Below are 23,356 nucleotides of genomic sequence, written 5' to 3'. Positions count from 1 at the left end.
GAGTCACAAAATAGTTGCATGACAAGGGTAAGTAGCCTTGTTGGTTTTTACTTGGGATGTCTTTTTGGGTATGAAGAAAGGCAGCCATTAAACAAACAGCATTCTAGACTTCAATGAACCTATTAGGGAGATGACAGATTACATTTTTTCACAACAAAATACTGTTTGGAAAGTATTGTTTCTGTTCAGTAAATGAGGTAGAAGATATTTTGGTTCCAGATACAGCAACTAGCAATAATTTCACATTCATTGACAAACACAACTGAAAGTGTTATGGTCGCAACAACCAACTTGGCTAGTTAAAATAGGAAGACTGGATCTGTAGTTCCTAAGAGATTAGCAGGCAAAAAAATCTGTCAGCATGTTAACCATAAGCTAACATGCACTGGTTCTGGACTTGGAAGACTCAGGTTTAAATCCCAGCTCAGACATGTAGCTTCCTGGATGATGTTGGGCCAGTCACTATCTCTCAGCCTAACCTACCTCACCAAGTTGTTGTGAGAAAAAAAAAGTAGAGAAGGAACTACGTACACCACCCTGAGCTCCTTGGCGGAAGGATGGTATAAAAATGTGAAAAATAAATAAAATAGTTCAAACATTACTCTAAGCCATTAAATTATTTCAGAGCATGCAATTGTGAATATCAAGGTGGTAACACACTTCTGGAGAAAAAAACAAATTGTAATGTTTTCTACCTTCAGAGAATTCTTCTCACATAGATTTTCCTGAGCCCCTGCACATCTGCCCCTGCACAGGAGTTTTCCTGAGCCCCTGCAACATCTGCCCCTGTTGAGGAGCCCCTGCACATCTGCCACAGAAGCCCAATGTCTTGAACAGGAACACTCATACAGGGCACTGAGAAAGCCTGTTAGGCACCACACATTGCAACACGTGAACAGTGAGTGCAATTACAACATAACCAATATATAGTAATCTTCTGTGGCTAAATTTAGCAGAGGAAGATCAGTAGTGGTAGGCAAGTTATCTTTTTTAAAAGCTTGCATACTACTACCAATCTTTTTTTGATTAGGAACCCTTGAAAAGCTTCTAAAGGACCCCAGGGATTCCTGAAACACAGTTTGAAAATCATGAATACTAAGCTTATTGGCCAAGTGCAGTGAGGCCTTTAGGTTTTGGTATTTTGTGTGTTTGTGTTTGTGTGTGTGTGAGAAAGAGATCTCCCTTGAATACTGAGATGCTGGAATACATAGTGAAGTTCAGTCTGCACTATATTTTCAGAACACAATTCTATGTTTCAGTTTAAAACACCAAGATGACCTATCCATTTATTTTCAGGGGCCCAAAAAAGATGCAATTTTTCCGTCTCTCACTGGAACACTGAAAAATCAAAATGAAACTTAGAATACACTTAAGACATAATTCTCCACTTGAAGTTCAAACACCATTTTGAAATTCATACCTGTTTTTCATAGGTGGGATGGTAATGAGGTAAAACATTGTAAAGTGGGACTCTCGGTGCTTTACTTATCATTTCTTTTCAATATAGATCAGAAAAATGTTGCAATTTCACTTCACAAAAATAGCACGACCTTCCTTAATGAAGTACTTTTCATAATCATTTTCATTTACTTTATTATATGTTACATATTCTTGAATATTTCATTCCATTGTCCTTCATTAACTATACTGTGCAGAGATCAACGAATAAGAATGCAGTTGTCTCAATTTAAACACACTACTGTACTATACAAGGGAATTTTATTACTTTCAAATATTGGATGAGGATGATGCTAGACAGAAACGACTTTTGAATATATGGCTCCAATATTAGTAAAATAAGTGCACACATCTGAAATGGTAATACTTCTGAGCATTGCTTGTACTTTGCAGTCTGGGGGTCATGGTTACCAAACCAAGGAAAATCAGAAACTGAGATTTCAGATCATCCCAGTGAAGTAGAAGATGTGTGCGGTGCAAAAGTAGTTACAACAAACATACTGTGCTTGCTATAAGATCACATGTTTAATTTGTACTGGTAGTGAAATTAATAGATTTCCTGAAACAGTGCATAGAAGATTACAGTGCAGATGCATACAACAAGCCATACACTCTGAGGTATTTCATATTATGGAGAAGCAGAAGATCAGATACCTTGTAACAGGAAAGGAGTAGAAAGCCTACACACCAGACCTAAACCTATTAAATTTTAAAGACTGATGGTTTCTTCAAATCGACTATTATTCTCAGAATCACAATATATTCAGCGAATCACAATTATTTTTTTTTAACTATGTGGATACACCAAAAGAAGTTCATTCTTCATTTAGGTTTTACATATTAGTTCCAACCACCACACTAAAATTGAAATTCCTCATACAGCTTGTTCTGCATTTGTCCCAATATCTTCTACAACAGACTCTAAGCAATAGTTATCACTAAGTAATAGTTATCACCCATATCACTAAGCAATAGTTATACAAACAACTGCATATCAGGAGTGAACTCTACATGTGACCTCTCAGAACCCTACAAAATACACATCACTTGGAGCTCACTACAAGCCAGAAGCCCACAGAGAAGAACAAATGATGCACGCTTACAAGCATTTATTATGCACCTGCTTGCAAACTAGCGCTGTAAAACATTCAGACAACTTGCATAAACTTACAAGACAAGAAAGTTACATTTTAAATCTCTGGCACACAACAATTAAAACAACACTTACTCTGTTTTCCTTCTGAGCTTGTCCTCAAAGATATCATTCAGATTTATTGCCACTTGTCCCAGAAATTTATCAAGCCCAACCAGAGACCTGTGCATGACTATCAGGTAGAGGATGTACTTCTCTGGATTCCCTTCCATCAGCAATCCAGGTAACTCAAATGAGGCCTCTTCTTTCCACACAGGGTCCAGGGTCTTCTCTGCCACCGAGGTGGAGTACTTCTCCTTCCCCAGTTGTATGATAGTGTATGTGTCATTGGTGCCACTTTTGCCTTTGGGCTTCAGGTTTCTGGCTTGGACGACTGTGACCTGCACATGAGTTGGAAACCACTTCTGGGCTTGCTCTGCCAACATAGTCTTGGCTGGAAAGGGGTTCAGGCAGCAACAAACTCAAAGCCTGAAAAAGTTTGGGGCTACAGGAAACACTTAACACTGATGACTCTCACCAAAAAGCCTTGCAGAACCCGTGTATATATAAGTGCAGGGGTCCCAGCTATTCCTTGGCCATCTGCCTAAAGCATGCCAGATTTCTTAATCTTGCTCAAATTTAACCACAAAAAAACCCCTTTTTCACTTTTCTGCCACAGACCTACAATGTTACCCTTCTGCTCAGAAGAGAGAGAGAAAGAGAATGCTTTCAACCCCAAGCCTCTGACTCTACTTTCATTTCCCCACACTAAACTAGGGGGGTAGGAATGGCAGAGATTATTATCAGCTTTAAATCATAAAGGAAACCACCAGAAATTGCTGCCCCTGATTTCTGGTAAACACCCACAGTCTTCCCCACATCCTTTGAGACAACCACTCACAGAGTACCTTGGGGGGGGGGGTGAGACTGAGTGGAGGGGATCTAGAGTTCAAGCCACCTCACAGTGGGAAGGGGCATGAGGTAACCCACTGAGGTAACCCACCCAGCATCCCAGGGGCGAGGGTGACAAAATGAGTGAGGGAGTTCAGGCCACCTCAGGGTGGGAAGGGGTGTCCCTGCAAAGGGAACCCACCCCCTGCTCCAGGGACCCCCTTAGAGGGGTGGTGAGAAAATGGGAGGGGGCAGCAGGCCTCCTCAGGTTGGGGGGTCCCTGCTTAGAGTGGGTCCCGTGGAAGGGGGTTAAGAAAATGGGTGGGGGGAGTTCAGGCCACCTCAGGGTGGGGGTCCCTGCTGAGTCAACCCACCCCCTGCTCCAGTGTCCCCCTTAGAGGGGGAGTGAGAAAAAGGGTGGGGGGAGTTCAGGCCACCTCAGGGTGGGAAGGGGCGTCCCTGCTCCGGGGGGCTCCTCCGCCAGGCCTCTCCCTTCACTAGAGCGGCCGAGGGAGAAAGGAAGCGGGGAGGAACCAGCGCGGTCTCCTACCGCGGGGCCTGCCGAGCGAGCGAGCGAGGGGACTCGGGGCTGCCCAGCGCCTCCCGGGCAGAGTCAGCAGAGCGGCCGCGCCGAGGCGACCACTTCCGCCTTCCCCATGTTGCCCGAGCCGGCGCTGCTGAGTGGGAGCGAAGGCGCGGCGCCGCCTCTTTCGTGAGGCGGTCAGAGGGCGGAGGGGAGGGTTCACGCCGCGCTTGCCCGGCCCGGCCCGGCCCTGCCGCCACGGAGCCCGCGACCGGCCTCGCCGGAGGAGAGGCAGCGGCTGTGTCCCCCGAAAGCCAGCGGGGCTTCGGCGCGGCGAAGGCATCTGCGGACTGCTCGCCCGCCCACCCGCCCGCCAGGGGCTGCGCTCACGCGGTGTCTGCGATGGGCAGCAGCTCCCTCCAGCCCTTCCTCAGGCGCCCCGGCACTGGCTCCCCAGTGGGCACGATCCGTCTCTGCGCCTCCGTTGCGACGTCACCCCACTGAGTTCCAGTGGGCTGAGCTGCAGCCCCATCCACTCTTACCTCGGAAGAAGCCCCATTGACTAGGATGGGCCTTGCTTCTGAGTAGACATGCCTTGGCTTGGGCTGCGAGCCTGCAACCCCATCCACACTTACCTGGGAGTAAGCCCCATTGACTATGATAGGCTTGCTTCTGAGTAGACATGCCCAGGCTGGGGCTGTGAGCCTGCAACCCCATCCGCACTTACCTGGGAGGAAGCCCCATTGACTAGGATGGGACTTACTTCTGAGTAGACATGCATAGGCTTGGGCTCTGACTCCCTAGTAAGGGCGCTGGCCCAGGCCTACATATCCAGAATATTGACATACTGCACTGCTTTTCATCAACAACAGTTTACAAAAGGGTCCCTACAGAGGTCAAACTGTTTTAAACACAATTAGCAAAAAGCCACTGGAAAAGAGGTAAGATGAATCCAGCCAGTTGCCCCTTCTGCTAATTATAAGAGAACCCTGACTTAAAAGATGCCTCTTTGCTTAGTGTAGTGATTTTCAGCCTTTTTCATCTCATGGCACACCACCATTTTTAGACAATTGTCAAGGCACACCACACTGCTGGAAAGGGACTCACATCCCCAACAGCCCTACTGACAAATTGCCCTTCCCCAAACTCCTGCAGCACACCTGTGGACCATTCACGGCACACTGGTTGAAAATAGCTGACTGACAGCCCAATCCTATGCCTGTCTACTCAGAAGTAAGTCCCATGATATTAAATGGGGCTTACTCCCAGGAAAGTGTGGTTAGGATTGCAGCAGCCTTAGGGCCCAATCCTATAACATTCCAGCACCGGTGCAGCTGCAATGCAGCCCTTCGGTAAGGGAATATAGTTTAGTTGGCAACCTTCAGTCTCGAAAGACTATGGTATCGCGCTCTGAAAGGTGGTTCTGGAACAGCGTCTAGTGTGGCTGAAAAGGCCGATTCGGGAGTGACAATCCCTTCCACACTGGGAGCAAGTGCAGTCTGTCCCTGGCCTGTCTCCCTGGCTATGGGCCTTCCTTCTTTGCCTCTTAGCCTCAGACTGTTGGCCAAGTGTCTCTTCAAACTGGGAAAGGCCATGTTGCACAGCCTGCCTTCAAGCGGGCCGCTCAGAGGCCAGGGTTTCCCACTTGTTGAGGTCCACTCCTAAGGCCTTCAGATCCCTCTTGCAGATGTCCTTGTATCGCAGCTGTGGTCTACCTGTAGGGCGCCTTCCTTGCACGAGTTCTCCATAGAGGAGATCCTTTGGGATCCGGCCATCATCCATTCTCACAACATGACCGAGCCAACACAGGCGTCTCTGTTTCAGTAGTGCATACATGCTAGGGATTCCAGCACGTTCCAGGACTGTGTTGTTTGGAACTTTGTCCTGCCAGGTGATGCAGAGAATGCGTCGGAGGCAGCACATGTGGAAAGCATTCAGTTTCCTCTCCTGTTGTGAGTGAAGAGTCCATGACTCGCTGCAGTACAGAAGTGTACTCAGGACGCAAGCTCTGTAGACCTGGATCTTGGTATGTTCTGTCAGCTTCTTGTTGGACCAGACTCTCTTTGTGAGTCTGGAAAACGTGGTAGCTGCTTTACCGATGCATTTGTTTAGCTCGGTATCGAGAGAAAGAGTGTCGGAGATCGTTGAGCCAAGGTACACAAAGTCATGGACAACCTCCAGTTCATGTGCAGAGATTGTAATGCAGGGAGGTGAGTCCACATCCTGAACCATGACCTGTGTTTTCTTCAGGCTGATTGTCAGTCCAAAATCTTGGCAGGCCTTGCTAAAACGATCCATGAGCTGCTGGAGATCTTTGGCAGAGTGGGTAGTGATAGCTGCATCGTCGGCAAAGAGGAAGTCACGCAGACATTTTAGCTGGACTTTGGACTTTGCTCTCAGTCTGGAGAGGTTGAAGAGCTTTCCATCTGATCTGGTCCGGAGATAGATGCCTTCTGTTGTAGTTCCAAAGGCCTGCTTCAGCAGGACAGCGAAGAAGATCCCAAACAAGGTTGGTGCAAGAACACAGCCCTGCTTCACGCCGCTTTGGATGTCGAAGGGGTCTGATGTGGAGCCATCAAAGACAACAGTGCCCTTCATGTCCTTGTGAAAGGATCTGATGATGCTGAGGAGCGTGGGTGGACATCCAATCTTGGGGAGAATCTTGAAGAGGCCATCCCTGCTGACCAGGTTGAAAGCCTTCGTGAGATCTATGAAGGCTATAAAGAGTGGCTGTCGTTGTTCCCTGCATTTCTCCTGCAGTTGTCTAAGGGAGAATACCATATCAGTGGTGGACCTGTTGGCTCGGAATCCGCACTGTGATTCTGGATAAACGCTCTCAGCAAGTACCTGGAGCCTCTTTAGTGCAACTCGGGCAAACAACTTTCCTACAACGCTAAGGAGAGAGATGCCACGGTAGTTGTTGCAGTCACCCCTGTCGCCTTTGTTCTTGTACAGCATGATGATGTTTGCATCCCTCATGTCTTGAGGTACTCCACCTTCTCTCCAGCAAAGACAGGATTTCATGCAGCTCAGTGACAATGATCTCTTTGCAGCACTTTAGGACTTCAGCAGGGATGCTGTCTTTTCCTGGTGCCTTGCCAAAGGCAAGGGAGTCCAGGGCCACATGAAGTTCTTCTAGGGTTGGTTCACTGTCAAGCTCCTCCAGCACAGGCAGGCACTCAATGTTGTTCAGCGCTTCTTCGGTGACTACATTTTCTCTGGAATATAGCTCAGAGTGGTGCTGCACCCAGCGTTCCATCTGCTGCGCCCGATCCTGGATGACCTCGCCTGCGGCAGTCTTCAGAGGGGCAATTTTCTTCTGTGTTGGACCTAGGGCCTGCTTGATACCATCATACATCCCCTTGATGTTGCCCCCGTGTCAGCTGCTATCTCTTGAGGAATCTTTTCCAGGCCCGCTCGATGCAAACACATCCAACAGATGGGAACATTTCAAGAATACCGTTTACAACAACGCCTTGTCCATATTTGGCAAGAAGACCAACAAGATGGCAGACTGGTTTGAAGCCCACTCTGAGGAGTTGACACCAGTCATTGAGGAAAAGAGGAGAGCTCAAGCAGCATACAAGGCCTGTCCCAGTGAGCGCAACCTGCAGGTCCTCTGAGGTGCTCGCAGCAAAGTCCAGCAGACTGCCAGGAGATGTGCTAACGACTACTGGCTCCAGCTCTGTTCCGAGATACAGATAGTAAGGGAATAAACATTCCGTTATCTTGAGGAGGTCTCTGTGACTACCTCCCCACCACAGGATGTAGCACATGCCCCATTGGCAGGGCAGCACTAGGAAATTGGTTAGGATTGGGCCTTTAGTGAGTAAGGGGTAAGGGTCCAATCCTGTGCAACTTTCCAGGGCTGATGTATCTGCAGTACAGCCCTGAGGTAAGGGAACAAGTGTTCCTTTAACTTGTGGAGGCCTCTGTTACTGCCCCTCCACCAATGGATGCAGGATGCAGTGCTTCCCTCACTGACACTGCCATATTGGCATTGGAAAATTGGATAGGATTGGGCCCTAAGTCTCATTGAACAAACTAAGTTCATAGAGTTGGCCATTTCCTCTAACACAATTTGTATGGAAATCAGTGAAACTGAGTGTGTTTAATTATAAGCTACTCATTTGAACAATAAAACAATCTTTAATGTGAGTCATAGAACACGTCTCAAGGTATTCTGCTATTATAATTTACTGCATGTCAGTATCAGCAATCACTAATGTAGATTACAGTTGCCTAGATCAGGGGTGTCAAACCTAAGGCCTGGGGGCTGGATGCAGCCCACAGAAGCTTTTTATCTGGCCCTCAGGCCTTCACCTGCTGAGCAGTGCTGTGGTGTTACTGCTGAAAGGGCAGCCCATGTGAAAATTGGGCTCTCTCATATCTTGAAATATGATCAAGATTTGTGCATTTTCTCTTCTGTTGTTTGCAGCTAATGAGTTCCTAAGTAAGAAAAAAGTGCTTATTTATGAATATGACCTGTTTAATGACATTAATTCCTGCCTAATGACATCACTTCCAGCCCTCATCAGTTATCATGAATGCTGTTTGGTTCTTGATATGAAACAAGTTTGACACCCCTGGCTTAGATAGTGTAGCCAAGGCCTGTTGTTTCTCTTTTCTCACCCCATTCCAGACAGTGAGCATAACAGCAAATTTGTTTGAAAGATAGCTAGTTTGCATGTAGCAGTCTTGACTATGTTTAAAGTATGAAGTGCAAGGTTCAAACCTGCCTGGAAGTTACAACCCCTGCTCTCAAATATCTTCCCTAAATCCAGATCTATGGAGTTTATGCAACTCCACAGAAAGGCTGGCAAATACAGCTTCTGCATGGTAGTGTAACTCTTTAGAACAACACTCTGTTAAAGCAACCACAACATTCACAGTAGAAGATTCAACTGTCATACAGAAGATATCTGTATTGGCCAAGATGACCAGAAATGAGAGAGAGAGAGAGAGAGAGAGAGAGAGAGAGAGAGCTGAGCAGGTATTTGGAAAGCAAAGATCCTCCAAGAACAGTTCATGGAGAAAAAACATACTGATATGCAATGACTGTAGTAGAATAGCCAAACAAAAGAAAAATAAAAAATCTCTGAAGTGAAAAAACACAATGCAAAGCAGAATGATAATTGGACTTCAGGGAGCAAGAACATGGATATGTGGAATGACAATGGATAGATATCCAAAGCAGAATGACATTGGATAGTTTCCAAGCACAATTCCAGTGGAATTAATAATTCCATAACTGGAATAACAGTTTGCAGTAAAAATGGCATTTTCACAACAAAACCAATTCCCTGAACTGGATCATGGCTACAGTATGAAAGTGTACGTGGTCGAATGACAGAAGTGTTTATATAGTGTTATGGTAGCAGGACATATTCTCAATTCTCTTCTTCACTCAGTACCTGAAAAACTGGAAAGTGCCATCTGAGCAACAAGATATAGCAAGAGTTATCATTACGGTGCATCACAGGAATTATTTTGGATTAAATGTGCCGCTAAGGGTGATAAGCCGATGGCACAATCTTAGCTTCTTAATGTTAAGCACAGTTGTGAAAATCTTTACTTTCCTCTCTCTCTCCCCCCCCCCCCCCGCACCTGTTGAGGACCTTTTAAGCATTTTGGCGGCTCCTGCAATGTCCCAGCATCCGGCTTGGTTGTTGAGTCATTTGAAGCCTGCTCATTGAACCACGAAGCTTATCTGATTTCCAGGACTGGGGAATTCAGGGACTTAGGTGACACCCCACTAGTATCCAGTCCTACAGGGGGGGAAAAAACTGGTTAATGCCCACAGGTTAGAAAAAGCTGAGTCATGCACCTACTCATTACAAATTTACCCAAGTGTCATTGGGAGCCCCTGATGCTCAACAGGGGCTCTCCATCCATCCTGCTAAAGAATAGCTGCAAGGAACAAGAACCTGGGTCAGCAATTGTAAGGTAGGGACGGTACCCAGATAAGTTGTGTCAGGTTTTTATTCTATTCATCACTTGCATTTTAAGATCCTTGCCAACTTCTGCTGCCCTCCTTTCCCTTTTGATAGTTTATCAATAGTTTATTTTCGGCTCCACTGCAGCCATGGGTGCCGGGAGCTCAGAATCGAGCTGAAAGTTCACCATCATATCAAACGTATCATAAATTATTTGTAAGTACTGTACTTACAGTACATTGAGAATAGTGGGATTATTTCCAAGTAATCATGCATATGATCCGGCTGTAAATGCTGCATCCCCTAGTTCTAGTAGGATTCCAGTTTTCCCAAAATGTATTTTGATTTCAGTTCATGTTATCCCAGTGGCAGACTTTCCCAGCCCCACACCCTGGTGCAAAGGTCTGCAATGGTGCCCCCTGCAGGCTGTCGCCACCCTCCAGGCACAAATCCACCCCACCTCACCTGAGACTCACGGAGCCTTGCGCAACCATAGGCTGCATCAGGGGAAGCTTCTTGAGGCTTCCCCAGTGCTATAAATTGTGCTTCTGGAAAAACAAAAGCACAGTTTCTGACCCCGTCGGGAGCCTCAGAGAAGCTTTTGTGGGGTCTTAAAGGCTTGCGCCTGGGGCATTTGCCCCAGTGAATACAATGGGAGGTCCGCCACTGTGTTGTCCTAGCATCTCTGTGAAATTAGTTAGGCTGATCGAAGCTTCTAGAACTTGTTTGCAGTTATCTAATGAATATCACAATAGAACTGAGATTGGAACCGAGGTCTCAAACGTCCTAAAAGAAAATATCTGAAGGAAGGACAATAATTTTTATATTAAGATTGTAGTAGACAGTATACTTTACACTGGCTCCCTGAGTTTTCGGCATCTGGGTCAGCGCTTTCATGCAGGCGCTATAGCTTTGGGCTGGCAAGAACCCGCTGTTTCAACTTAAGTATGTTTCAACTTAAGGACAGACCCCTGGAATCTAATTTGTATTCAAGAAGGGGACTTAAAGCACAATCCTGAGCATGTCTACACAGGAGTAAGTCCCATTGTGTTTGATGGGATTTACTTCCAAGAAAGTGTGTATAGAATTAGTATAGTAGACACTATACTATGGTACAGTAGATTTAAACATTAGGTAGGCAAGAAGAATTTAACCTGGGTGATGTTACATGCACCCTACATCTCATTTAAACCATGTTCTCATCTGATTGTGCCTGCACTAGCGATAGACCTCAGGCATGCTAATACGGTACACACAGGTGAGGCAGCCTGGTTTCAGTGAGATACTGGGTGTGTACAACAACAACATGAGTAAGTTTTGCTGGCGCACATTTCATATCTGGCAGTTGGGAGTGGCCATGTCTAGATTAGAATGACTATAAACAGAAATCACTGAATGACAAAATCATAAGAACAGCCCCACTGGATCAGGCCATAGGCCCATCTAGTCCAGCTTCCTGTATCTCACAACGGCCCACCAAATGCCCGAATCTGTCACACACTAACTGCTGTTGATTGTGCTTGTGTTTCTGTTTTTACCTTGTATGCCACTTTGTGTAAAATTTCTTTGTTAAAAAGTGGTTTGTAAATATATTAATAATAAGTATGATTGCCCAGAGAGAAATACAGTAGTTCTGTAGCTCTGGTTGCTATGGAAATTTGAGAGGGAGAAGCAAACAAGTGGAAAATCCTGGGGGGAATGATGAAAAATGACAGAACCATTAATTGAGGAAAGGCTCGGTTTCAAAAGTTGAAAAGGATTGGAACATAGGAAGAGCCCTGCTGAACTGGCCCATGGCCCATGCAGTTCAGCATCTTCCTATTTCCCACAGGTTTGATCAGATGCCCCTGTAAAGCCCATAAGCAGGCAATGCTACTTTCCATCTTCTTCTGTGGTTGTCCTGAAAACAGTGTTCAGAGGCATAGCACATAGTGAGCATGACTATGATTACTGACAGACTTGTTCTCTGTGAATTTGTCTAATCCTCTTTTAAAGCCATCTAATCTAGCGCTCTCATCCTGTGGCAGCAAATTCCATAGATTAAGTGTGAACACTGTAAAAAAAAGTACTTCCCTTTGTCCTTCTTAAATCTCCCAACAATCAGTTTCACCATATGTCACCTGGTTCTAGTGATGTGAGACAAGGTGAAAACCTCTCTCTAACCACTTTTCCCACTTCAGGCATTTTATCACAGCCTTGACCCTAAACTGTGCTGGCACAGCAGGGACACATGGTCTCCACTATATCCAGCACGGCTTAGGAGCAGGCTGGAGGTCTTCTCAGAGTAAGAGTTATTTTTCCTCTTACCCCAGGTAACACCCCAGCCTCTCCAATGGGGCTACTTGGATCTGTGCCAGCTATTTAGTTAGTGCAAGTCTGAGCAACGCTGTATAGGGCATTCAGGCCTGGAAGGAACATGGCAGGGGCCTGCTGTGCCTATCCCACCCCCATCCCGGGCCTGATCTACCCCTTGTTCCGTACTTCCTCTGCCCAAAAGCACCCCCTTCCTGCCTCCAAACCACCCTCTTGCCACCCTCTCCCAGCTTCTGCGGCACTCTGCACAAATTTACCTGTGCCAGCCAGCATAGTGTCAGGATCCGGCGTTGTTGAACCAGCACAGGCCTCCATGCTGGCCAGCCAGTTCTCAAGCACATTTGCAACACTCTGGGTCAGCACAGGGACAGCAGCACTGGCCCAACTTCAAGTCAAGATTGCACAGTTAGTTGAAGAGGTACACATTCAGTGTTTTCAGTACTAACAACAGGGCAAGCGTTCACCTGAAGTGCAGGGTGAGTGGCAAAAAAAACCAACACCCTAAAGAATCAGCATTTGATTTGCTGTTGGTTATGTCTGTCCCAAATAAGTTGTGAAAAGAATGAGGAGAGAAAAATTTTTATTTTTATTTTATTCATTTGTTTTATAAATGAATGAATCAGTTTTACTTGGATCTTTTTTGTAATCAGCATGATATGATTCAGAACAAAAGAGAAATGTGAGAATTACAAGCAACAATGCCATGCTTATACTGATAAATTATATATGAGTGCTTTGACAAAAAAAGAAACTGCTGAGGGCCGGATAAAATCTTGTGGTAGGTTGGATGTGGCCCTGCGGCTATAGTTTGGAGACCCCTAATGTATAGTAATTGTATATATGTCTCTAAAGATATACACCTTATTCTTAATGCTATGTAATTTCAAGCAAGTTCCATTAATTTCAATGGGATGGTCTTCCAAGTAGGTATTCTTAAGATTAAAGCCTAAGAATTCATATTGTGTTTAAAGTTATATCAAGAAGGAACAAATTACTTTTTAACTAAAAAGTCAATTTGAATATTTTTAGAGTATGTATCAAGTGATGCTTTGTTTTCCGTGCAGTGTCCTCAAATCCTCAGTTTCAGTTTATTTATTATATTTTTATTATGCTCTTCAGGTAAAAAGCTTCCAAGCTGATGTACAAAAATTAACAATTAAAAATAAGAAAAATACACTCCGCAGAAAAACAGTAAAGCATGTAATCAAAACAGACAAAAGATGCACCTGGGAAAAAAGCACCACTGAACACAACAGGGCTTACTTTCAAATAGGGCAGGAGGTCTGGTCTAGAGGGTAGAGCCTCCATTTGCCTGAAGATTAACATCCACAAGGTCGCCAGTTCGAGGCCACCGGACCCGTGCGACCTTGAAGCAGCTGGCAAGCTGCAGCTGAGCTGTTCCATCTGCTCGGAGCGTGGGAGGATGGAGGCCAGAATGTTAAACCAGATCGGAGTGTAACACCTTGAATGTAGTGGTTCTTGAAAGAAAGAACCTTCTTTGAATTTGTAAAAATCCCTGCGTGGATTTAATAAGCCTGCCTACGTAAACCGCCTTGAATAAAGTCTTGAATAAAGACCAAGAAAGGCGGTATATAAATACTGTATATTATTATATTATTATTATATTATAGACATCTCTAGGACTACACTGTAAAAGATGTAACCCAGTGGATCCCAAAGTGCAGATCACAACTCCCTGGGATGTTGCAAGGCACTTGCCAGGGCATTGTGGGCCACCCAGGGAGGCTGCAGGGTAAGCCTCCAAACAGAAACAGGAAGGTCAGCACAATGGGTTGAGTGCAGCACATGAAAACCGTGTGCTGAAAAAAGCCCTGCCTCCCACCCTGACCCTCTTACCACTGTTGTGAGGCTTATGATGCCCTCTGAACCCATCACTGCGTGACACATTTTACATCATTGCCACTTCCTTCCGGGTTTTGAGGGCCTTACAAGTCGGGTAAGTCTGGGAAGTGCTGACCGAATCAAATAAAAGGATTTTCATGTGAGACAGGAATGAATTCAGACTTGGCACCAGACAGGCTTCCGATCTTCTGTAACTCTGGGTCCCACCATAGAAAAGGAAAAAACAATAATGTGTTTCCAATTTCTGCACCTTAGATAGGGTAGAAACTCAGAGTAGGGTTCCTGAAGTTGAATATCTAGGCAGGTTGATGAGGAAGAAGACAGGCTTTGAGATACCCAGATTCTAATACATTTAGGGCGCAATCCTAACCTAATAGTAGGCCTGGGAAGGTAGCAAATGTGCCGTAGAGCACATTTGCGCCTCTGTGGGAGGAAGCCAGGCCGGCGCTTCCAGAAGCGCTGGCCTGCGGAGGCCGATGGAGGCCTCCATGCCAGCTTCCTCCTGGCTCCTTGCGTCAGCTCAGATGAGCTGACGCAAGGATGTCAGGTAGGCATGGGGGAGGTGGGGAGGGAGAGGGAGGGAGGCATTCCTGGGCAGGGGGAGGGAGGGCGATGAGCAGCCCAGGAGCAGGTGGGTGGGGAGTGGGAGGCGGGGCTGGGATCCAGCAGTTATGCCAGATCCCAACCCCTCTCCCTGGGGAGAATAGAGTGGCTTCAAGCCACTCTCCTTGGACTTGTGCCACCTCAAGAGGAGAACCAGAAGTGCTAGCAGCCCTTACCTAGGGATAAGGGGAAAAGTTTTCCCTTGCCTCTGGCTAAGCCACTTCTGGCCACAATCCTACACTGGATACAGCACAGGCCTCCTGGCTTGCCTGTTCCAGCGCAAGTTAGGATTGCGCCCTTAGGTCTTTAACAATGCAGTCCTATGCATGTCTACTCAGTGAATTCAATAGGACTTACTTCAAGGTAAGCATGTATAGCATTGCAACCTAAAGGTGATAACAAGCACTTTGAATTGGGCCTGGAATTGGACCAGGCGCCAGTGAAGTTGTTTCAAGACCAGAGAGAGATGTTTGATACACCCAGTCCCAAACAGTTATCTAGCTGCTGTATTGTGTACACACAAACACACACGCGCGCGCACGCACACGCGCGCGCGCACACACACACACCCCACCTGAAATGAAATTGTTTTATAAGCATCATCGTTCAACTGAAAGATCATAATTTTTCTAGAGTTTTTCCATGCCTGGAGCTCATTATGGTTTTCAAAGGCACTCCAGTTTTCAAGAGAGGGCAATTCTTGGCACATAATCATCAAGAGTTGATCCAGCTGCCATTGAAACCTCTCCACTGGAGATATCCAATAACTTCAATGCGAGGTAATCTCCCCTCCCCCAATATGGGTATAATCAAAAGACATTGAGCCATATTCAAGCCATCTGTTAATCTCTTAACACAAGCAAGGGATCAATTTAGTTTACAGTACCCAAAATAAATATATCTCCAAACTGCATATTAATTTGTATATCTGCCTCAACATAGTTTTACAGAGTTCATGTACACATTTTATTAATAGTACTATATAATAATAGTATTCCTGTGATCCTTATGAAGTTGACTTCTGTGAAATTAATCTTGCGATTGTGGTTTGAAGATAGCTTGCTGACTGTCTTGGAGTGAAAAAATCAAAATGTATGCAGGACAAGCACAAACACAGCCATCTAATGATTCTACACTTGCTTCTGGAGTTGGTATATTAGGGTCAAATTACACTTTATTCAGCATATGCTTACATCAGGGGTGCTCACACTTTTTTGGCTCCAGAGCTACTTTGAAACCCAGCAAGGCCCGGAGATCTACCAGAGTTTTTTTACAATGTTCGTGCCACCATAACATATAACATTTATGTGTACAATGTATGTTGGTGTACCTTGAGCCCCACTGAGTATAACAGGACTTACTCCTGCCTAGGATTAGGCTGTGAGGCTGCAATCCTAGCCACACTTACCTGGGAGTAAGCCCTATTGAGTACAATGGGCCTTACTCCCAGTGTTTCCTCCCAGAGGCACCTGAAGGGGGGGGTCAGCATTCCGCAATCTACTCATTTTGCCTCGCGATCTACCGGTAGATCGTGATCCACCTATTGAGCACCCCTGGCTTACATGAAAGTGTGTGTGTGTTTAAATATGTGTTTTAAATCCAAATCTAAACATTAAATCTAGATTAAGACCATGGTTTGGGAGAGAGGGCTTTAACTCCCTGCCCCTCCACAATCCTGACCTGGATTCCTACCCCACAGCTGCAATTTTAGGAAGAAAAACTTCTGTTGGTTCCAATGGAAGCTTTATTACCAGGAGTAAATAGCAGCTGCAAAGAAGGAGATGATCTGGACCATGGGAAAGGCAGAGTACCCTTTTTTCCAACTACCCCTTCTTCCAAACCATGGTCTTGATGGGAGGGGGAGAGAGAGAGAGGCAGACGACAACAATCCAGGTGCTGTTCAGAGGCATCACTTATAGAGAAGCAGCGGGAACAAAAGGGTGGATTGGTTGTGTAGGAGTCAAATTAGACACCAAATTGTGCAAAGTGACCCAATGTCAAATTACATTTGTTTACAAATAGCAAGGGAGCATAAAATGTAATATAACCAGCAGGGTGAGAGCTTTAGTACTTTGACTCGATCATGGCTTTGATCCCAATTCTGATAGGGGGGAAAAAACCATTTCCACCAAGCACACTTCTAGTTTGACCATCAGTGATATTTAAAACTCTTTTGAAAATAAAATAAAATTTAAACATAAAATATTCTCTAAATTCTGCTCCACCTATTTAACAACTAGAATAGGAAAATCCCAATTTAATAGGAGAACATGGTTGGAGAATTTGTGCAAGGAAATGGTAAGTGTGGTTTGGCTACAGCTGAGCTCTGTTCCATTATTTGCCTGGATAGAAATGACTCACTGCTTCACTCGTTCCAAATGGATTGCTGAACATCTTCTTTCTGACCCCAAACTGAAAAAGATTGAAAGGGCCGTGGGAATTGTCGGAATTTACTTTGGCACTCACAAGTGTTACAAGAATATTGGAAACCAGTCTTGGATATGTTTTCATAGTACAAATATAAATTAACTCTAGGCAGATTAATTGAAAACTGAACTGGGAGACTAATTGAGGTCTTAGGCCTATAAATTGCTACACTGGGGCCAAATCCTCTTGTTATTCAGATTATCATAAATCTTGAAGACTTCCACTGAAGCTCAGTGATGGAGCAACTATGGATTTGGGCCAGTAAGACTGAGCAAAATATCTAACCTGTAACTATAATTTTAAAGACTACATATTTCTATGTCTAATGGATATTAGGAATCCATTAATCTCTTACTGGTTTAGTCTGAAACATAATTATAGGGCTAAGGCCATTGAATAGCATGATTGGCATGCCATTGGCATATTGGCATGATTAAAGTCAGCGAGATGGGTGTTGGTTCCATGGGTGCTGCTTCAAGCTAATTATGGGGAGAGGTGTCTATTGTCAGGATCTTGGATGCAACAATTTCATCCTAATATTCTTGGAAGGGAGCCTTAGAATTGTGACAGAAGGGAAGTTTTATAGCATAGATTTAGAGTTGGCTACACATTTTTAGTCAAGAACAAACTATACCCATGCACTCCAAAGATCTTCAGATTGACCAGTAGATTCCTTGTCATGTTTTCACCATGAGCCTAAGCAGGATGACTCTCAAGTACATCCCACTGAGTCCACTGGTGCTTGCTTCCTAGTAAATTCTGCCCTAATGATGGAATCACAGACAAACTATGTAGTTTGTTTGTGATTATATTGCCTCTGTTGCTTCTCTAATGGGCATTTTATAGCCCAGTCCTAACCAAACGGCCACTGCTGCATCCAGTACAGGAAACAAAGCTGCTGGAGGTCTCCCCAGGGTAAGGGGACATTTGAACTCTTGCCGGGGGAAAGCTCCAGCAGCCGCTATGGAGCAACTTGGGCCAGCACCAGCAAAATCACTGGTGCAGACCCAAGCAGCCTTGTATTGGCAGATAGGGCCTAAGAGAGGAGATAGGATCTGGTAGGAGCCTCTGCCACCGTCCCTCCCCTCCTGAGCCCAGTTCACCCATCCTCGCCCGCTTGCCATCCACCCTGTTACACCCCCTCACCCACCTTGTTCTGCCTCTCTGATACTTGGCACGGCACTTACTGTCCTTGGCACCTGGTGCTTCTCCTGCCAGCACAAGAGCCTACCACACACCTGCACAGGACTTCAGGCCAGTGCCTGCTCCTGCTTGGCTGTTATGAAGTGCTCTCCAGCACTTTCATAAAGGCTGCCCTCATGACAATGCATGCAAAACTGACGCTGTTGGCCTGGAGGCTCTTAGATTGTAATTTCCTGGAGACAGACCTATATTTTTGTTGTTATTCTGCAGGGTGTTACATACATATATTATACATCCAAGGTTGATTAGATGATGATAATGATCATCATCATCTCTGCAGAAGCCCGCATGGCCTCTGGAAAACCAAGTGCCTTGGGAACAAAGTGCCAGGTAAAGCACGGCAAGTTTAGCATCTGTGCGAGGAGAAGGCAAGTGGACCTCTGAGTTTTGGAGAAGGAGAGGAGGAGGACGAGAAGGTAAGTGTACTCTTTCTAACTCTTTGTCTTTCTAACTCCTTGTCTTCTAACTTTAAATCAACCTTAAATCAACATTGAAATTTAGTTTTACCTTTAGCTTAGCTTTACCTAAGTTAGCACCTAATCTAATCTGAGGGAAGGAATCTAAGGTACCAGTGAGGTGGGGCACAGGAGCTAGGTGAGGGCAATAAAAATAAATACGTAGGTGTGTACATAGGTCTACTCTGAGCAGGAGCAGAGTCCTACTCATGAGTAAGAGCCCAAGGATCAGGTACTTGGAAAAATAAATAAAACAGAGGAGGATAAAGTGGAAAGCAAGTTTTTTGACTTTGTTTAAATTAACCCTATACTTAACCCAAGTTAAACTTAATCTAAGTTAGAACATAATCTAAACAGTTCAGTAAATTGGGACACAGGATCTAGGTGAGAGCAACAAACAAACAACTAGCTTGAGGTTAAAAAACCATCCAGCCTAAGAAAACTGAATTAGGAGGATAAGAACCTAGGAAGGGCCAGTTCCCAACCAGACAGGGCAATTTAGCATAGTCATTGACCTTTAGGAGTTGATAAGAGCTCTATTAGGCTAATCCAAGCAACCCATTCAGGAGCCTGCAGAGTAGATTAAGTCTATCAGCAGCCTTTTGTCTTCCTGAGCTTTTGTAATCTCACCTGGGAAGACCAGCCCCCTTTCAATCAGCAAGGAGGGAGGGAGGAGGAGCTAGCTAGGGGTAAAAAGCTAGTGCCTGCCACCATGTGAGCCTCTCTGTAGAAGTGCTTCTGGGAAACCCAGTGCCTTGGGAACCAAGTGCTAGGTAAGGCACAGCAAGTTCAGCATCTGTGTGAGTTTAGCAGCAGGGCGAGGAAGCCAGGGCCCTAGACACCGCCCTTTTCTTCCCTTGAGAAGAGTGCAGCAAACCAGTGTAGGGTTTTTTAAGTACCCCTAAATAAAAACAACAAAAAAAAGCTATGCAGTCAGACAGCCAGCAGCAGGGTGGGGGCTATCCAGTGTTTGCATCGAGTGTAACATGTATGACTATGCCTCTGGGTTTTTTAAGTACCCCTAAATAAAAACAACAAAAAAAAGCTATGCAGTCAGACAGCCAGCAGCAGGGTGGGGGCTACCCAGTGTTTGCATCGAGTGTAACATGTATGACTATGCCTCTGGGGCATAAGTCATGGGTGTGTCCTCGGTGCAAGGAGCTCCAGGGTCTCAGGGAACGTGTCCGCTTCCTTGAAGCCTTGGTGGCCGACCTGGAGAAGCAGAGGCAGGCAGAGAAGGACCATGGGAAGATTTCCAGGGATAATCAGGCTTTGTCCCACCCTCAGGTGCGCAGCTCCTCAGCTGTCCGGGTGGGAAGTCTCTGGGCTGGAGGACATCATCCTGGACAGGAGGGAAACCATCCCCTGGGGGGGACCCCTTCTCCAGTGGACGGGCTGTATCCAAATGCACTGGGCATACTCCTCGGCGGGAGGGGGGTCGGGGGCTTCTTGTAGTGAGGGATTCGATTATCAGAAACATAGAGAGGGGGGTTTGTGATGGATGTGAGGACCACATGGCGACTTGCCTGCCTGATGTGAAGGTTGCGGACATCACTTCTTGTCTAGACAGGCTGGTAGACAGTGCTGGGGAGGAGGTAGTAGTTGTGGTGCATGTTGGCACCAACAACGTGGGCAAGTGTAGCCAGGTGGTCCTGGAGGCCAAATTTAGGCTATTAGGTAGGAAGCTGAAAGCCAGGACCTCAAAGGTAGTGTTCTCAGAAGTGCTACCTGTTCCACACACAGGGTCAGCTAGGCAGGCGGAGATCAGGGGTCTCAATGCGTGGATGAGACGGTGGTGTAGGGAGGAGGGGTTTAGATTCATTAGCACTGGGGAATGTTTTGGGACAAGCAGGGTCTGTACAAGAGGGACGAACTTCACTTGAACCAGAATGGAACCAGACTGCTGGTGCATAACATTAAAAATGTGGCAGAGCAGCTTTTAAACTGATCCCTGGAGGAAGGCCAACAGGAGCCAAGGGGCATCTCGTTCAGGACTCCTCCTCCCAATGGGACAAGGATGGGGAGTTAGAGAACAAAAAAGGCAAAGGCAGAGTAGGAGAAGAAATTGGGAATGGTAAGGCCACACCTGGAGTATTGCGTCCAGTTCTGGTCACCACATCTCAAAAAAGACATAGTGGAAATGGAAAAGGTGCAAAAGAGAGCAACTAAGACAGGGGTCAGCAACCTGCGGCTCTAGAGCCACATGCGGCTCTTTCAGCTGTCTGCTGCGGCTCCTCCCGGTGAAAGTGGCAAAGGGGGTAACAGGAGGCACCTGTGCTGGGAGGGCAGGCTGCTTCCCTCCGCCCCCTGAGCTCACTGCACTCCTCTCCCTTCACCCCCACCTGCCCCGCATTGGTTTCCCTTTTCAATTTTGCCTGCTCTGCAGGCTTAAGGTCCCTGTTTTTCCCTTCCCCAACTCTCCAGCAGGCTCAGCCAATCAGCATCCAGCAGGCTCCTGGCTTTTTCTGTTGCAATGGCTCAGGGCCCTTCATTGGCAGACAGACCAGCCAATCCTGAGCCTCCCTCCTTCTCAGCCATTGTGAGCCCTTGCAGCCCGCCTTTCTCTGAGCAGGTCCCCACTCAGTACAAGGAGAGGCTTTTCCTCCACAGCTGAGGAGACATCCTGTGTGTCTACTCAGTTGTAAGCCCCATTACAGTGGATGAAGCTTACTCCCAGGAAAGGGTGCCTGGGATGGCAGCCTTGGAGCGCAGAGTAAGCCTCGATGTAGTCCCTGGGCTACACTCAGGAAGGTGTGGAGGGCTGTAGCCTCAGCCTCCTCCTGTGCAGGTCTACTCACAAGTAAGCCCTGCTGTAGTCAGTGGGACTTCCTCCCAGGAAGGTGTGGAGGGATGCAGCCTCAGCCCCCTCCTATGCAGGTCTACTCACAAGTAGTCAGTGAGGCTTCCTCCCAGGAAAGTGTGGAGAGGACTGCAACCTGAGAGCTCCAACCAACTTGTCTGCTCAGAAGTCCCATTGTAGTCAATGGGGCTTACTCCCAGGCTAGTGTGGAGAGGGTTGCAGCCTGAGTGAGGGAGGGAGGGCAGGCAGGGCAGAAGCTGGCCTGTGGCTGCCCCCCCTTCTTCTCTTCCCCACCTCTGGAGTCTGTGTCCTTTCTTCCTTCCAGCAGGGTGCCTCTGGAAGTTGGGGGGAGTTCTTTAGTATCCATGTAAGATAAGCAGATGTCATAACCACCATATGTATTGGAATCCTGGAAGATCTAGTGAGGAGGTAGATGTGGTCTCAGCAGTGGCCCCTTTAAGGGTAAGGCCTGGGCATCCAGCAGAGTGTGCTGCACAGCTGCAGCCACTTGAAGGCAATAGGGCCTCAGGGATATAAGGAGCATCTGAGGCAGGAAGGGGGGGTGTGGGTTGGAGAAGGAGTGCAGGTTGGAGGGGAGACTGACTTGCCTTATTGACTTGGATACTCTGACTGATTTGACTTACTTTGGAATCTGACCTTGGACTGTGACTTGGCTTATTGACTTTGGACTCTGCCCTGGATACTCTGACTGATTTTGTGACTAACGGACTGCTGAAGACACTGGAGTTTGAAGTGTGGCTGCTGTGCCCAAGACCTGAGGACCAAGGGTCTGCTGTAGTGGCGGGAGGCTGCTGGTAGGAGAGAGGACCTCTGCAGGTTGAACAGGCGAGCTACCCTGGAGGTGGGGTTCAGCAGGAGTTCAGGGCAGAACCAGGGTCATTTGTTGGGGGAAAGAAGGGGAGCTAATATGCTTAAAGTGGGCATAATTCTCCAGGCAGAGAATGGCCTTGGAATCAGGCAAAACACCATAGAAAAGCCTAGAAAAGAGATGCCTGAGGGGGGACATGATTGAGACATACAAAATTATGCATGGGAAAGATAAAGTGGATAGAGAGATGCTCTTTACACTCTCACATAACCCCAGAACCAGTGGACATCCACTAAAATTGAGTGTTGGGAGAGTTAGGACAGACAAAAGAAAATATTTCTTTACTCAGTGTGTGATTGGTCTTTGGAACTCCCTGCCACAGGATGTGGTGATGGCATCTGGCCTGGACGCCTTTAAAAGGAGATTGGACAAGTTTCTGGAGGGAAAATCCATTACGGGGTACAAGCCATGATGTGTATGTGCAACCTCCTGATTTTAGAAATGGGTTATGTCAGAATGCCAGATGCAAGGGAGGGCACCAGGAGCAGGTCCCTTGTTATCTGGTGTGCTCCCTGGGGCGTTTGGTGGGCCGCTGTGAGATACAGGAAGCTGGACTAGATGGGCCTATGGCCTGATCCAGTGGGGCTGTTCTTCTTATGATGATGATAGTGAAGTTTTTGTAAGCCACATTGGGAGCCTCTAGGGGAATATAAATGAGAGGGGGGAGGAAGTAAGATGAAAAAAGTAAAGGTAAGCAGTAAGACACATGATGCTAAAGGACAGGTCAGCAGAGAACAAATGATGAGAAGGGAGAGAGAGAGAGAGAGAACACACACACTAATTTCTGTTCTAAATATTTAAATAAATATTCTGTTCTAAATATTTAAATAAATATAGAGAAGCAGCGACTTTAATAGAATGAT

At 46.4% G+C, this 23,356-nt stretch overlaps 1 protein-coding gene across 4 annotated transcripts in view; it reads right to left on the bottom strand.

Annotated features, from left to right (window-relative positions):
* The window catches only part of RAB11FIP2 (RAB11 family interacting protein 2), a 55,457-nt gene extending 51,897 nt beyond the window's left edge, over positions 1-3,560 (bottom strand). For all 4 annotated transcript variants that reach the window (XM_066622133.1, XM_066622132.1, XM_066622131.1 and 1 more), the window contains exon 1: positions 2,687-3,560. In XM_066622133.1, coding sequence (XP_066478230.1) covers positions 2,687-3,036 — 350 coding nt within the window. In that variant the 5' untranslated portion in view covers positions 3,037-3,560. The remainder of the gene's footprint in view (positions 1-2,686) is intronic.
* Positions 3,561-23,356: the final 19,796 nt, after the last annotated feature.

Source organism: Tiliqua scincoides, chromosome 3 (assembly GCF_035046505.1).
Source record: "Tiliqua scincoides isolate rTilSci1 chromosome 3, rTilSci1.hap2, whole genome shotgun sequence".
Classification (NCBI taxonomy): Eukaryota; Metazoa; Chordata; class Lepidosauria; order Squamata; family Scincidae; genus Tiliqua; species Tiliqua scincoides.
Note: the sequence above shows the minus strand (reverse complement) of the source record. Positions and strands in the feature narration are given on the sequence as shown.